The sequence below is a fragment of the Schistocerca serialis genome, chromosome 8, assembly GCF_023864345.2.
Source record: "Schistocerca serialis cubense isolate TAMUIC-IGC-003099 chromosome 8, iqSchSeri2.2, whole genome shotgun sequence".
NCBI lineage: Eukaryota > Metazoa > Arthropoda > Insecta > Orthoptera > Acrididae > Schistocerca > Schistocerca serialis.
Genome location: NC_064645.1, coordinates 636,018,193 through 636,034,308, shown reverse-complemented (window position 1 = coordinate 636,034,308; position 16,116 = coordinate 636,018,193). Strand labels below are relative to the sequence as shown.

Genomic DNA, 16,116 nt, shown 5'->3' with positions numbered 1-16,116 from the left:
ATGGTGTTCTGCCAAGTTGTTGTTTCCATTTTATGTACAATACTTCTTCTTCAGGTGCAGCGAGTTATGTTGTCATGTATTTAGTTGAACTGAATGCCTTTGCATTGAGGATATAGGATACCTCCGCATAGCGTGCAGCTGTTCGACGTCGCATACACTCAAGTCATTGGAAGTCCTATGCACAAATATCTGTGTACGTCCGTAACTGCGAAAGTGTTGCCAGAGCAGATTTTGTGGGCGAAGTGATTTCTTGATTACGTCGCATAAATGTTCTATGGGTGGTCCAATCATTCGCTAGAATTGTTCGGATAACTCTTGAAACCAATCGAAAGTGTTGCCGGTGCAGGATTTTGTGCTCGAAGTGAGCTCTCGATCATGTCGCATAAATGTTCGGTGGGTGGTCCAATCATTCGCCTGAATTTTCGGAATGTTCTTCAAAATAATCGCAAACAAACGTGACACGATGACATGGCGCATGATTATTTGGGAGCATGAAGTACAGTAATGGTAGTACATTGTTTCCATGTAGCCGAACGTAACCATATCCAGTCATTGATCGGTTCAGTTGGACCAGAAGACTCAGCCCATTCCGTGTAAACGCAACCCACACCATGATGGTGCCACCAACAACTTGCACAGTGCCTTGTTGACATCTTGGGTCCATGGCATCATGTGGTTTCTGCCACAATAGAACACTACCGTCAGCCCTCACCAACTGAAATCGGGAATCATCTGACCAGCGACAGTTGTCCAGTCGTCAAGGGTCCAAACCATACGGTCACGGGCCCAGGAGAGGCTCTGCAGGCGGTCTTGTGCTGTTAGCAAAGGCTCTAGAGTCTGTCGCCTGCTGCCGTAGCATCACGGATATGTTCGTCGTACGTCAAACATTGATTTCTGCGGTTATTTCACGCAGTGTTGTATGTCAGTCAGCATTAATAACTACGAGGGTTGTTTTTTAAGTAAGGGCCGTTCGCGCGTATAGTCCCGTAGTTCGCGCGAACGCCGCAACAAGCCACCGCGCCACTTGCAGGCATCCTTCCCGTTCACACTGATGCAAGTTGCAACTCTGTAGCTGACGTGTACGCATCGCTGTGCTACTTTATAATGTTTACGATTATTGAATCGCCCGCCGCGTGTGAGATACGGTCAGTGATACGTTTTTTGACCGCGAGAAGCCTATCAGCGCAGAAATTCATCGTCAGTTAACAGAAGTTTATGGCTTGAATGCAATGAGTGAAGGTAAAGTGGTCAATGGGTTAGAGAGTTTAAAAATGGCCGTCAAAACGTCCATGACGAAGAACGCTCAGGCCGGCCCTCTGTGATCACTGATGATTTGGTGGCTGCAGTCGAAACAAAGATTCGTGAGGACAGAAGATTCACAATTTCCACTCTTTCTTTGGAATTTCCACAAGTTTCAAGATCGGTTTTGTACAAAATTGTGTCTGAAGACCTAAACTTTAAGAAACTGTGTTCTCGGTGGGTATCCAGACTCCTCACATTGGACCACAAAGGGAAGAGATTTGCCACTTCATTGGACTTTTTGATTCGTTACGAGGAAGAAGGGGATGACATGTCGAGTCAAATTGTCACTGGAGATGAAACATGGGTATCCCATATCACTCTCGAAAGCAAGCGACAATCGATGGAATGGCGACACACAACCTCACCCGTCAAGGTCAAAGCCAAACAGACGCTGTCAAAGCGCAAGATTATGGCAACTGTGTTCTAGGACCGGCGCGGTGCTTTGCTAGTGGACTTTATGCCACGAGGAACGACAATCAACTCAGATGCCTACTGTGCAACTCTAAAGAAGCTCCGCAGAACAATTCAAAACAAAAGGCGCGGCATGCTGACAAAAGAAGTTTTGCTCCTGCACGATAACGCTAGGCTTCACACCTCTCAAAAGACTCGGGATTTGATTGATTCTTTTGGCTGGGAAGTTTTGGACCATGCACCATACAACCCCGACCTTGCTCCTAGCGATTTTCACCTTTTCCGGTACCTGAAACACCATCTTGGCGGGCAGCGCTTCAATGACGACGATGAAGTGAAAGCGGCCGTGAACTCTTGGCTGTCGGAGCAGGCGGCCGAATTCTTTGAAGAGGGAATTAAAAACTTAGTTGCACGCTATGACAAGTGCTTAAATAAGCAAGGCAACTATGTAGAAAAATAGGTTGGTTGGTTGGTTGTTTGGGGAAGGAGACCAGACAGCGTGGCCATATGTCTCATCGGATTAGGGAAGGATGGGGAAGGAAGTCGGCCGTGCCCTTTCAGAGGAACCATCCCGGCATTTCCCTGGAGTGATTTAGGGAAATCACGGAAAACCTAAATCAGGATGGCCGGACGCGGGATTGAACCGTCGTCCTCCCGAATGCGAGTCCAGTGTCTAACCACTGCGCCACCTCGCTCGGTGGAAAAATAGGTAAAAGTGTGTAGAATCAGAAAATAAAAGTTTTTTTTAAAAAAGTATTTGTATCTTTTTTAAAAAATAAAAACGGGACTTACTTAAAAAACAACCCTCGTACAAGCAAACGCCGCTGCTCTCGGTCGTTAAGTGAAGGTCGTCGGCCACTGCGTTGTCCGTTGTGAGCGGCAACGCCTGAAATTCGGAAACATTCCTGACACTGTGGATCTTGGAATACTGAATTCCGTAACGATTTCCGAAACAGAAGCCCTATGCGCCTAGCTTCAGCTGACACTCCGCATTCGGAGTCTGTTACTTCCCGTCGCGCTGCCATAATCATGTCGGAAAACTCTTCACAGTGCGTATCGCTACGCCATGTCTTTCTTCACCTCAGTGTTTATAATATGATTTAAGATGCAAACGAAATTTAGCCTATTCCTTTAAGTACTCAGGTGGATGACTTCGCACTTTTCTTCATTTACAGTGATTTACCAGTTTTCACACCATGTGGATATCTTGTGCAGAACATTTAGCAATTGGTTTTGATCTTCGGATGACTTTATGAAACCGTAAATCACAGAATCATCTTGACACAATCTAGGAGGCTGCTCAGGTCTTCTCCTAACTTCTTATGGCATCCGTCCATCCTCGAAGGGTGATGGTGAGGCACAGTTTGTGCAGACTCTGCAACATTTGCTATGGCTGAAAAGTACCACTCGAGAGTGGCGGTCTCTACTGCAGTTTCGGCACTCGAAATGTAAAGGACTTCCACCAGAGGCCGCTCTCTCCTGCTGTCTTGCCCTCTCCCTGCTGTCTTCTAGCATGTGTTCGCTCTCTGCAAGCTCAACCCCATTGCACACAGCTTGTCGCCACTTGACACTGACTTAGATCAATGCTGGCCTTGGTCAGATCTCTCTAGCAGACATCCTTGAAGTTTAGGTGCTGTCTTCCTACTGGTCTCACACCTTCCCTAAGTTCTCTGTACGGCACTTTTTTCGGTATTCGCTCAGGATCCGCGCCTGATATGTCCCAACTACCTTAGACGTGGGTGGCTCAGGAGTGAATGAATGCTGTTTGTGCTCACGAGGCTTCCAAGAGACCTGAAGGATCTGAAGAACAACGGGGATGAGAGCTGTTCAGTCGGGATTCGTGCTTATCAAGAGTTGACCATATCTCACACCTATCCAAAAGTTGCAGATTACACTTGTGTTATATACTTGCAATTTAGTTTTTAAGGTGAGTAGTCCATTATTCCATACTCTGTTCTTCAATCTATCCATGACAGCCGATGCTTTTGCAGTTCTGTTGGTAATCTCAGTGTCCACAGACAAGTTGCTACATATTGTAGATCCCAGGGAGGCAAAATCAACTACCTGTAGAGGAGTGCCGTCAATGCTGATGGATGGAAGGTTAGTGGTTCTCTGCGCCATAATCTTAGTCTTTTGGAAGCTGATGGTAAGACCAAATTTTCCACATGCATTTGATAACTAGTTGATTAGACACTGCAGCTCATCCTCTGAGTTTGCTATGAGATTCTGGGTAGATTCTAGATGCTACGAATTGCAATCGCATTACGATGACTCTTGCATAAGCCTTCCCAGCTACACTCAACAGTGAAACGCCTCGGCAATTGTTCCCATCACTTCTGTCTCCTTTCTGTTTATACAAAGTAACAATCTTCGAATTTCACATACTTAATGGGACATAGCCTTCTTCCCAGACGGTTGTGAGAAGTGAATGTAGGTGCTGTAGGAGGATGGGCTTGTTATACTTAATAATCTCTGCAGGGGTCCCATCTTCACCTGGAGCCTTTCCATTAGCTAGGCAATCTATCACTCTGCCAACTTCTTCCATAGTGGACGTTGTATCAAGCTCTTCCATAACAGGCATTTGTTTGATGTCATCAAGTGCATCCTTGCATACTTCATTTATAGTTGCATACATCTCGAGGTAGTGTTCAACCCAGTGCTCCATCTGCTTGTCTTCATCAGTAATAACGTCTCTTGTCTTCGTCTTCGGAGGAGCTGTTTTCCTGACAGTTGGACCACAACTTATCTTTAATAGAGCCCGTGTCTGGTAGCCGCGTTTCCTGTAGTCTCACCATGTTCAAATTCAAGCGACGGAGCTCCCTATCAATAACTACAGTCTTACGAATGAAATCAACCTTTTGGCTATCGTCAATGTATCTTGGACACATGGTCCTGACACTGCAGTTGGAACAACGAAATGGCGGTTTCTGTATTCTTTCCTGCTTTTTGTAGGTGTACTTTATCTACCCGCTTGTTGAAGACCACTCATAAGTTCCACACACCCCGTGAAACAGGCGGGTAGTGGAGCGACACCACCTTATTGGCTGGGGGCTGCCCAGGTTTAGGCGGGCGGTAGCTGTCCAGTGACATGCGATGATCACGCCCAACGTCAGAAGGGGCCCCTCGCGCTCAGCTCTGACGCCACTCTGACAGAGCTTATAACCGGTGACTGCCCCTTCCCGTGATGTTCCGATGTCTTTAAGTGTCGCTGAAGTGTCCTCTCCAGGATGATGCATGCTTGGGCGATAAATATGAAGACACGTGAGTCGCTCAAGCATCACGGTCTTCTTCTCGACCTAAGTGATAGTGTCCAGAGGATACGTCTGGTATCACTTAGGTCGCAGGAGCTGCCGGGAGGGGACGCAGTACGCCATCCAGCGGCCTTTGGGGTCTCACTCCCGATTTTCTTTCAGGGTTTTCTCCCTTAGTCTTCATACCTCCCGAGACTAACCACAAGGAAGTGGTACCAAGATAATTAGATGAGTAAAGGAGTGGTAACTGAGGAAAGTGGAGGGTAGGGAATATGTAGGATATAAGATGGGTCGTTGTACTGTTTATTATCATTTCTTTCGTAATTATTCTTTTTTTCATCTACATCTGCATCTACATGACTAATCTGCTATTCACAATTAAATGCGTCACAGAGGGTTCATTGAACCACCTTTAGGTTATTTCCGTATCGTTCCACACTCTAACAGTATCCGGGAAAAAACAACTCATAAATGTTCCAGTGAAAGCCCTGATTTATCTCATTTTATTACAGTGATCATTGCCCCCTGTGTATGTGGGCCGCCAGAAAAAAACATAGTTTCGCACTCGGAGGAGAAAGTTGCTGACTGATTTTTCGTGGGAAGATTTTAAAAATACATTGCTTATATGCGTAGTTACGTCACACTAATGCAGTTCATTGTTTTATACTCTGCTAACAGCAGAATTCAGGGAATGCTCAATGTGATGTCACTGATTCCAGGAACCTGATTAGATCCATTATAAATGGTTCTGAAAGCCTGCAACTGTGAAAGCTATTAGTCTGCTTATAAATAAATCTTCTGCTACCATTCACGTTTTTCTTTATTTTACTTTTCGTACGACGCGTTTCAGAAAATTATTCCCATTTTCTAGTGCGTCTTTTTGTGTTTGTTATGCCATTTGTATGTGATGTTTTCGGTATCTGAGAGTCTGCTACATTTCGTTGACTTTACTGCAGCATATAAGATACACGCGATCTTTAGTTGATCGTCGATCTTTTTTCAAGTTACTGGCGAAATTTAGAAGAATTTGTACTTACAGTTTCCTTGTGGTCCATTTGTGCAGAGTCTCACAACACTAAACATCACATACAACTTGCTGTACACTTTATACATAGAAAATATCTTACATAAACAAAACAGTTACAAAGAAGTTCCTACAAGAAGTCAACAGAGATAACATTGTAGGTCTTCTACAGAGTATGATATGCTTTTGCACAGAGGTTATTTACCGTATCAAGTTAGATCATAATAGTAAAAATCAATATAAGTAAATTGTAGTTGAACTTCAGAATCTACTGAATGAACCGACTAGTTCAGAGTTGAGTATTCGTCAATAAATGCGTGTGTTCTTGTCAGTAATCATTATGAGTATTTCAGTGTTCTCCTCTCGTAGTGTTTCCTCTGCGCATTACAAATAGTTGGGTGTGGCGAAGAGTAAAACCTTCTTCTGCATTTGCATCAAAAGTACGATACACTACACTTTTGTAGGGTTTACAGATGTAAATTTTGTGTTGAACGAAAACAAACATTTATACAATGTTAAAAATTGATTTATATTCATACCGCGCACGCTGCCATCAGTAAAACGTTTGTAGAGGTCGTTTACATTCACCACACCTGAATGTTTAATGTGTGAGACTGTACCCTCAGATTGAAAATCAAGCATTGCCCCTCCATACGGTGGACGTCTAACTCTTTAACGTGCTAATGTTAATAGCAACATGAGGTGGGTTGCATTAAGTCTAGGGTGCCCAGGGGGGGGGGGGGGGGGGGAGGCATTCCGAGAAATGTGGAGGAAGAAGAGGAAATTTCGGGAATGCTGATGCTGGTAACATCGATTCCAGGAATTCTGATGCTGTCGTCAGCGAGCTCCTGGTTCATTCTCCCCTTGATGCCATACTGTCATTGCCTTCTTAAAGCATCGTTTTATTCAGGTCCCACAATTCGTAATGGTCACCGTTACCTCGAGGGAACAACATTGACCTTGATGTTGTGTTAAGCTTGACACAAGCTCCCAGTCGTCTCACATGACATTCTTCTGATGGCGATGAACCTAGTCTAAACATTTCTGCTTTTGGGGGCTGAAAAGAGTTCTGCAGAAAATCTTAAATTACACGCACAAAACATGGGCCTGTCAAGATTATAAACCCTGTACAATTCCATACAAACAACGTAAGGAACTTAATGTATGCACCGTGTATAAATCTCAACAAGTCACGACATTAACATAACGCAAGACGTATATGAAAATGGTACCATATACTAAAATTTGCTGTTGTTATAAGATTAAGCTACATCGAACAAGCGGGAAGGATTATAAGAACGTGATGTAAGGAACACACAGAATTAAAAATCAGAAACATAGGAACTAAATTCACGTTTGCAGACCTTATCATACCATATATACGAATGCGTCGTGTTCTTTCGCACATGTCCGATTGAACAGACACCATGCGGAATCGGTAGCTGTGATACATTATACGTAAACTGAAGGTGGAGAGCAAAGAAAGGAAGGGAAAGTAAAGGGAAGGGAAGGAGTTACTAATGTCAGCGACAACGGGACATTACGCGCAATCCCCATCAACGAGTGAAAATGTGTGCCGCACGCGTGTTTGGAGACTGGAATCTCCTGCTTACGTGGCAGATATGTTAACCACTGTGCCATCCGGACACAGCGCTATCACCTTTGCGTGGACTATCCTGGCACGCCTCCAGGCCGACCCACATTCCCACCAAGTGCCATTTACTCGTATTCCTTGTCCACGTTCTCCATCCTCGCTGCTCTGAGATTCCCGCAAGAGGTCGTGCGCACTTGGGCATCCATATTGAAGAAGGTGGATTCATTGCCCATCTAAGCGAATCAATTACATGAATGTGTGGTGTCCGTCATTTCGCACATGTCACGGTTCGGCACACATTTTCACTCGGTGCTGCTGATTCCGCTTAATGTCCCGATGCCGCTGATATCAGGAATCACTTTCCTTTCTGTTTCAGTAGTTGCAGGGGCAACAGTCTGGATGATTGACTCATCTGGCCTTGTAACATTAACCAAAACGGCCTTACTGTGCTGGTACTGCGAACGGCTGAAAGCAAGAGGAAACTACAGCCGTAATTTTTCCCGAGGAAATGCAGCTTTACTGTATGTGCATCAAGGGATCACAAATTTAGCATTGGAGGGCAGCATGGAGGGTAAAAATCGTAGAGGGAGACCAAGAGATGAATACACTAAGCAGATTCAGAAGGATGTAGGTTGCAGTAGGTACTGGGAGATGAAGAAGCTTGCACAGGATAGATTAGCATGGAGAGTTGCATCATACCAGTCTCAGGCCTGAAGACCACAACAACAACAACAACAACAACAACAACATCCATCCCCAGCCCGGCCCCTCCATCTTAAATTTACGTGTCATATAAGATGCTGTGCACTGTGTCGAAAACGACCTCTTAGTGGTGGTGGTGGTGGTTAGTGTTTAACGTCCCGTCGACAACGAGGTCATTAGAGACGGAGCGCAAGCTCTGGTTAGGGAAGGATAGGGAAGGAAATCGGCCGTGCCCTTTCAAAGGAACCATCCCGGCATTTGCCTGAAACGATTTAGGGAAATCACGGAAAACCTAAATCAGGATGGCCGGAGACGGGATTGAACCGTCGTCCTCCCGAATGCGAGTCCAGTGTGCTAACCACTGCGCCACCTCGCTCGGTGACCTCTTAGTCCTTTAAACAGTGAGGAGGGGATACTTTGCGGATATGTAATTTACATCCACCTTAAAAAAAATCCAAGGAAAAGCTCTCAGTTACTAGTGTACATTGAGAAACGCTAATTTCTTGATCTGCCGCCCCGCTATTGAAAACTTGTTTCAGGAGATGCTCAGCAGTTTCGTGCTACCCGACCACGATATTACTGCACTTGGTCTTCCGCGGCTGTTACTGAAAACACGTAACAGTAAACAAGTACAGTCGGAGCGAAAGCAAATGCATGCCGTTGGAAATGGTTTCAAGACAGTTTCAACGTGTCCTCGTGAAATATCAAGATAAAAGTTCACAATAAGCCGTCCGAAATGCCCACACTTTCAGGTGCAATAGTACTGTGGTGAACTAATATTATTCGGGAGTGAGGGTGCTACGCTCGACTTACTGTGAGAATGAATAATCGGGGTGGAAAGAATGTATGTAGAACTGACCTGAAAGCAGTTTTCCTTAGTGACGACTGCACTACTGCAATGTCGCCGCGTATTTCCGATAACGATCTGTCGCGTCCGTGAGTTCCTGCAGACGGGTCGGGATTGAGGGAGCTTGAGATTAAGAGTGTTATCTTCCAGGTGTTTTAACCGAAGTAATGAAAATCATTGCAGGCAGCATTCACGTCTACACCTTGCAGGCCGTGTTACGGCGTGTCGTGGAGGGTACTGCTGCTGTCTCCTCCCCCGTTTCCTGTTCCACTCATGAATAGATTGGAGGGGGAAAATGATTCCTGTTAAGGCTCATAGTGAGCCCGAATGACTAATTTTATCCTTATGACCTTGTCGCGAGATATGTGTAGGAAGCTGGAGAGGGAGAAAGGATGGGAAAGTAAAGAGAAGGGAAAGAGTTACTGATGTCAGCGGCAACGGGACATTGCGCGCAATCCCCATCGACGAGTGAAAATGTGTGCCGGACGCGTGTTTCGAGACTGGAATCTCCTGCTTAACGTGGCTGACTCTTCTAGGGACGTTCGCTCTCGGAATTTCAGCAGTGAACCACCTCGTGACGCAGAACACCTCTCTGTCTATGCCACTGGCGTTGGCTGCTAATCTACAAGGCGCTTTCGCGCTTACTAAATGAACCTGCAAAGAAACACGCCGCTCTTCTCAATTTCCTTTATTAATCCCGTCTGCTACAGATTCCAGAGTGACTAACAGTATTCAGATACTGGTCGAACGAGAGTTTCCCATGTCACCTCCTTTGCGGGCGGGATACTTTTTTTGGGGATTCTTCCGCTGTATCTCAATCTGGAATCTACCTCACCTGCGATTACTCTTACGTTATTGTTCCACTTTAAATCGATTCGCACTCGTAATGCTACATATTCGGTGGATGTAAATGCTTCCAGCAATCGTCCTGCAATCGTGTAATCGGACCATTATGGGTCTTTATGCGGGTCACGATACATTTTGATAGAGATTAAAATTCTTCTGGGTACGTTCTTATACGACACATTTGTTTCGGGTGAGGGTTAACTGGCACTCCACGCTCCAAGCGTTGATCTTATTTAGGTCTTCCGGCATTTTGTTACAATTTTATAACCTTGCTACTTACAAAGGGTGTTTCCACAAGAGCGTGCAAAACTGTAATTCGACATACAGAATGCTTGACTGAGCAATTTCAGGGAGGGAATCTGACATCGGAGAAGCCAGCTTAAGAAGATATGCAAGTAAACTCGTCTACAGCTTTGTGTAGCATTAATGCTTTCCAGCTTATTTACAACTAACACGCGTACAAGTTTAAGCGTATTGTGCTGCTTATTTGGGTGTATATTTTTTTTTTCCTGCAAGGAAACGGGGAGGACGAGCCAGATTACTAGGAAGTCATGACGCAGGTTTTGTTTACTTCACTTGTCCATCAGGTGGCGCTGTTGTGTCGTACTTACATTGTTGCATGCCAGAACGTGCTACGAATCAACAGCATGACCGTGCAAAGCCTAATTTCACTGTGGATGTCCGAAACCATTTCAGTGCTGTACTTCCAAGTTGCTGGATTGGGAGGTCCTATTCCATGGCCTGCGAGGTCATCTCACCTGAATACCCTTGACTATTTCCTATGGATTTATCTAAAGTCGCTTAAGTATGAGATCCCAGTGGATACGGAGATGGAATTAGTTGCCAGAATTGTAGCTGTAAACACACCAGTGATATTCGTCAGTATGTGTCAGAATCTTGTTTGCCGATGTCATGCTTGCATTGAGGTTGATGACCGTCAGTTTCAGCACGTTTTGTAAGACGCAGTACGAACTATACGTCGATTGTGTCAATGATGGTATTTGCAGTTAACTGTAACTAATGTAAAGAAAAAAGTACACACTAATGTCAACTTATTTTTATTACCTCCTTACGGAGGCTTCCCCGACCCCAGGTACGGATACACCCTTTATGTATAGAACACCACCAACCGTGAAAAAGCTCATGGAACTTTCGACGTTATCAGCTAGGTCATTAGTACAGAATGAGTTAGAAAGGCCTTTACAACTTTGGAATGATATTGAAATTTATTGAAATAACCTACAGAATCGGTAGATGCATCATTTTGTAGCAATTTAACTCAAGTGCGATTCACGTAGTGTATCAGTACCCCAATCCACCACCAGGAGCGCCAGCTTAAAATGGCTCAAATGGCTCTGAGCGTTATGCGACTTAACTTCTGAGGTCATCAGTCGCCTAGAACTTAGAACTAATTAAACATAACTGACCTAAGGACATCACACACATCCATGCCCGAGGCAGGATTCGAAACTGCGACCGTAGCGGTCGCTCAGTTCCAGACTGTAGCGCCTAGAACCGCTGCGCCAGCTTAGTGCACCGTTACACTCTCTACTTTCACTGGTGTGGACCGCGTTCGCTATGGTTTTTTGCTTCATGAAACGAACGCTGCAACAACTGTTTCAGGGTAAGTTTCTCAATGAATACGCCAAACAGCCTCCAAGCAGGCCAAAACTTAGCTCTTGACACAAGAACTTTGCTGAGTCGGCTTGTTCACAGTGACATGATAATCACCAGCTGGCCTGCGTATTCATTATTATGTCGAACAGGTTAGAGAGAGCTTTCCCCGCAGTCCAAAGAGATCAACGCGAAGTGCGTCTCGCGAGAGTGACATCCCACGAAAGACTGTCTAGCGAGTACTACATAGACGTTTACACTTGAATCCATACAGATTCACAATGGAACAGCAAATTAGTGATGCAGATAAGGTTGCTCGTGGCGAATTCTCTGCAGAAATGTTGCATCGGATAGACAACTACAACACATTCCTAAACACAATAACTTCAGCCATGAGTCAACATTTCATAGTAGTGCCATGGTGAACACACACAACTGCAAAATATGGGGCAGCATAAATCTACACACAACCCTTAAACATGTACGTGACAGCCACAATGTTACTGTTCTGTGCCCTTAGCAAATTGAAAGTGTACAGCCTTCTCTTCTACATAGAGAAAAGTGCCACTGGTACTGTGTGTCTGGATGTGCTTGAAAACTTTTTAATTCTACAGATCAATGAAGATGATGGAGATGAAATGGTTTACTACAAGTCAGACGATTCTTTCTTTTGCTTGCGCCTTGTTCCCGCAATGACGCAGGATCGGCAAGGTTAAACGGATTTGGCAACGTTAATTGAAGGGGTGGCCGGATGCCCTTTCTGCCGCCACCCGTACCCTCCGGGATAGAATTAGCGTACCCCAACTGTCTGTGACTAGTGTGCGAATGTGTTCAGATGTCAGCGTGTACATGAGGTGGGACTTGGGGACCAGCCTGGTATTCACCTAGTGGGATGTGAAAAACCCCCTAAAATGCACATACAGGCTGGCCAGCACACCGACCTCCGTCGTTAAGCCGCCGGGCGGATTCGTTTTGGGGCCGGCGCGCCTACCCGAGTCCAGGAAGCAGAGCATTAGCACTCTCGGCTAACCTGGCGGGTTCTACAGGCCACACGATGCACCACCTCATTTCATCACGGAAGTTATAGATTTCCTCGATAAACAGGTTGGTGGATTTGCCGTAAAGGGCCAATAGCATGGTGGCGTCCCTCCCCAGACTTCACATCACTGAATTTACTTTGTCTGGGGCGTCGTGAAAGACCTTTTGTATCGTTCTCACCTACCAAACTGTTTAGTCGGCCTGAAAAATTACATCTACGCTTGGTTGTATATGTTTTGCCCAATTTGCTGCAACGAGTGTGGGACAAATTGACTACTGGTGGGACGTTACCCCATCACGAGTGGTACTCACATCGAACCAAAATGACACTTGACACTTTAATTTGGAATTTGAGGTTTGCTATAAAATGACACATTTATCGAGTCTGCAAGTTCTCTCAATAAATTTCTATATTCATTCCAAATTTGTAAAGTCCTTTTTCAAAAATTGTTCAAATGGCTCTGAGCACTATGGGACTTAACTTCTAAGGTCATCAGTCCCCTAGGACTTAGAACTACTTAAACCTAACTAGCCTAAGGACATCACGCACATCCATGCCCGAGGCAGGATTCGAACCTGCGACCGTAGCGGTCGCGCGGTTCCAGACTGATGCGCCTAGAACCGCCAGGCCACCCTGGCCAGCAAAGTCCTTTTTGACTCACCCTGTGTAAGTTGTGAAAAGCAGTGGTCCTGAAACAATCTTTCGATGCACGACACTAGCTGCTTTTACGTTTGATAATTTCTCTCCGTTGAAAATGAGGAGGGATGCTGACTTACCACTTTACTTCCTACGTTAATCGGAAGATGCCACACAAGAGTGAAACGAAACATTGCCAACAAATAGAGCCGGCCTAAGTGACCGAGCGGTTCTAGGCGCTATAGTCTGGAACCGCGCGACCACTACGGTCGCAGGTTCGATTTCTACCTCGGGCATGGATGTGTGTGATGTGCTTAGGTTAGTTATGTTTCAGTAGTTCTAGAGGACTGATGACCTCAGAAGTTAAGTCGCATAGTGCTCAGAGCCATTTGAACCAACAAATAGATAAAACAAATTGCAACTAAGACTTTCTTGTTTCAGGATGTTGTGCCGTATTTATTAGAACTCATCAGTCTAGTAACAGAGTTGGTCTGTCCTTGCGTTCGTTCACATTTTGCTTACCAAGCGACAGTGCAGAACTATATAGAAGGCCTTCCGGAAGCCAAAGAACACGGTGTCTGCCTGCGCGTCTATTTTTGAGTCTCGTGGACGAGCAGTGCGAGCTTGAACTCACGCGATCGTTGTTTTCGGAACCCTTTTTAATTGCTACGGAGGAGATTTTTGGTCACAAGAAATTTCGGAATACGCGAGCGTAGAAGTTGTTCCAAAATTCTACCGACCGACGTCACAGATCTAAGCCTGCTTCAAGGCCCTATGCAGTGAAAGAGTAGTAAGGTTGTGGAAGGAAGCGAGCAGAATATTTTCTGACGTCAGCAATGTGAGATGTAGCGTCTGGAACGTACACCGTTGTGTGGCCGTAGAACCAATTGCAGTTGTGCCAATAGGCTCACGATGTAAGCATAAATCAAAGAATTCCGTGCCAACTAAGTAAAAGAGAAGGAGGAATGCTGTTTAACGCGCCGACGACGACGACATTCACGACGACGACATCCCCTCTAGGAACGGAACAGGTGTTTGGAATGGGAAGAAGTGAGGTAGGGAACCGAACGTGTCGATTAGTAAGGAATATTTTAAGAGACGAGCGGATATCTTAAAGGACCCCTACATACACTTGCGGAAAAACTGATTTCCGGTCCTTTGAGTCCAGTGTGTGATGTACTAACCTTTGGGAAGCTTCAGCGGGTATTAACCTGGGCTACAGTGCTATTACTAATGACGTGGCAAACACTGGCTGAAACCCATACGTACATCTCTAGGATGATGCAGTTAACATTTATAAATTATTCGGTTTCTTGAAAGAAATGTTAGTGAAAAGGCCGAACGCTGTACTTGTTTTAATGAGTAGTAAAAAATTGTTGTCTCTTACTAAATGATTACGAGTGATGGCTGGAGTCAGTTATGCTGAACATATACCTCCAATAACAAAGTGTGGCAACAAGAAGTCGAAAGATCGCACAGGCAAATTCGTACTAAAGAAATTTGCTCCTTTAATTCGTAGAAAAGTGGGATATGTCATTTTGCATTCTCATAGTGGTAAACTACGCACATGTATGTAGGCGCCCAGTCACGTTTATTAACATTATTAACAAAATTTTAGACTTTTGTCGCGGTAAAATAAAGACAGAGGGAATGCTCACCGTTTATGCACCTTGATAAACAAGAAAATAATTTCAGTGCAGTGATAGAAATTTCTAGATAGCTATTGGCGAGAGCAACTGTTTTACTTTCTGCTGCTCTGTCACGTACGACCGACACATAACGTTACCCTCAGTGCGGCAGCTGGCGGCGCGACATCCGACAGACTGCTGTGGATTCACGAAGTTGTATGGCGGAAGTATATGATAGGCTGTCAACGATCGGAGCAGAGTTACGTCTTTTTAATCAGCGCAGAGCGCGCAAGTTATTATAGTAGCTAAAACAGCAGTTTTTCGGGATGCGATTAGTTGAAATAACTTCCCGTGGAGTATCGTTTGTTGCGTAACTAATATTTTCGGGTACGGCGACCTTAGGTGACATCTCAGGCTGGAGCTTCCGTATCTGTAATAAATCTCCTTAGTACTCGGCTTAAATCTTATGAGTTAAAAGTTTATATTCATTGTTATCGTTCAAAGTACTAAAACACTACATTTAATAAAACAGTGAGATTCACGAAAATTTTGGGACTGGTTCAAAGGGAATAATATTTTGGTTAGAAAATAACTGAAACATGTACCACAGTCAGAAAACTCAATATTAACGACATAAAATTGTGAAAACAGTGCACCTAGAATAAGAAAGTGAAGAGTGCTGCGGGATGTAAGCCCAAGGCTACATAAAAAAATATTGACTATATTTCTGTGATCAAATGAAAATTCACTTATTCGTTAGCCTAGGTTATATTACCATATTACAGTATATTCTAAACACATCTTAGAGAAAAACTATTAAAAATAAACAGAAATTACCTCTATCTCTCGAAGACACGCTGATACTGCGGTAAACAGCTTCCTTCAAGCCGATGCTGCCACTTACTGGCAAGAAAGGAAGAAGGAAGGAAGATTCGTTTTGAAGGTCCTGTCGATATCAAGGTAATTTGAGACGAAGCACAAGTCCGGATTAAAGAGGGGTGGAGGAGAAGATCGGTCATGCCCTTTCATAGGAATCATCCTAGCATTTGCCTTAAGCGATGTACGAAAACGATGGGAAAACTAAATCAGGATGACCAGACGGTGACTTCAACCATCATCTTCCTGATTCCGAGTCCAGCGTGCTGTACTCCTCGGTATCTTAGTAGTAACATACAGGAATGAAAGAAAGCACAAGGTGTAAAGTAAATGCCACAATCAAACA

General features: G+C 44.7%; 1 protein-coding gene across 1 annotated transcript in view; it reads right to left on the bottom strand.

Annotated features, from left to right (window-relative positions):
• Positions 1-4,378, bottom strand: part of LOC126417172 (galanin receptor type 2-like) — a 318,704-nt gene extending 314,326 nt beyond the window's left edge. Inside the window, exon 1 of the mRNA XM_050085069.1 lies at positions 4,176-4,378. Coding sequence (XP_049941026.1) covers positions 4,176-4,378 — 203 coding nt within the window. The remainder of the gene's footprint in view (positions 1-4,175) is intronic.
• Positions 4,379-16,116: the final 11,738 nt, after the last annotated feature.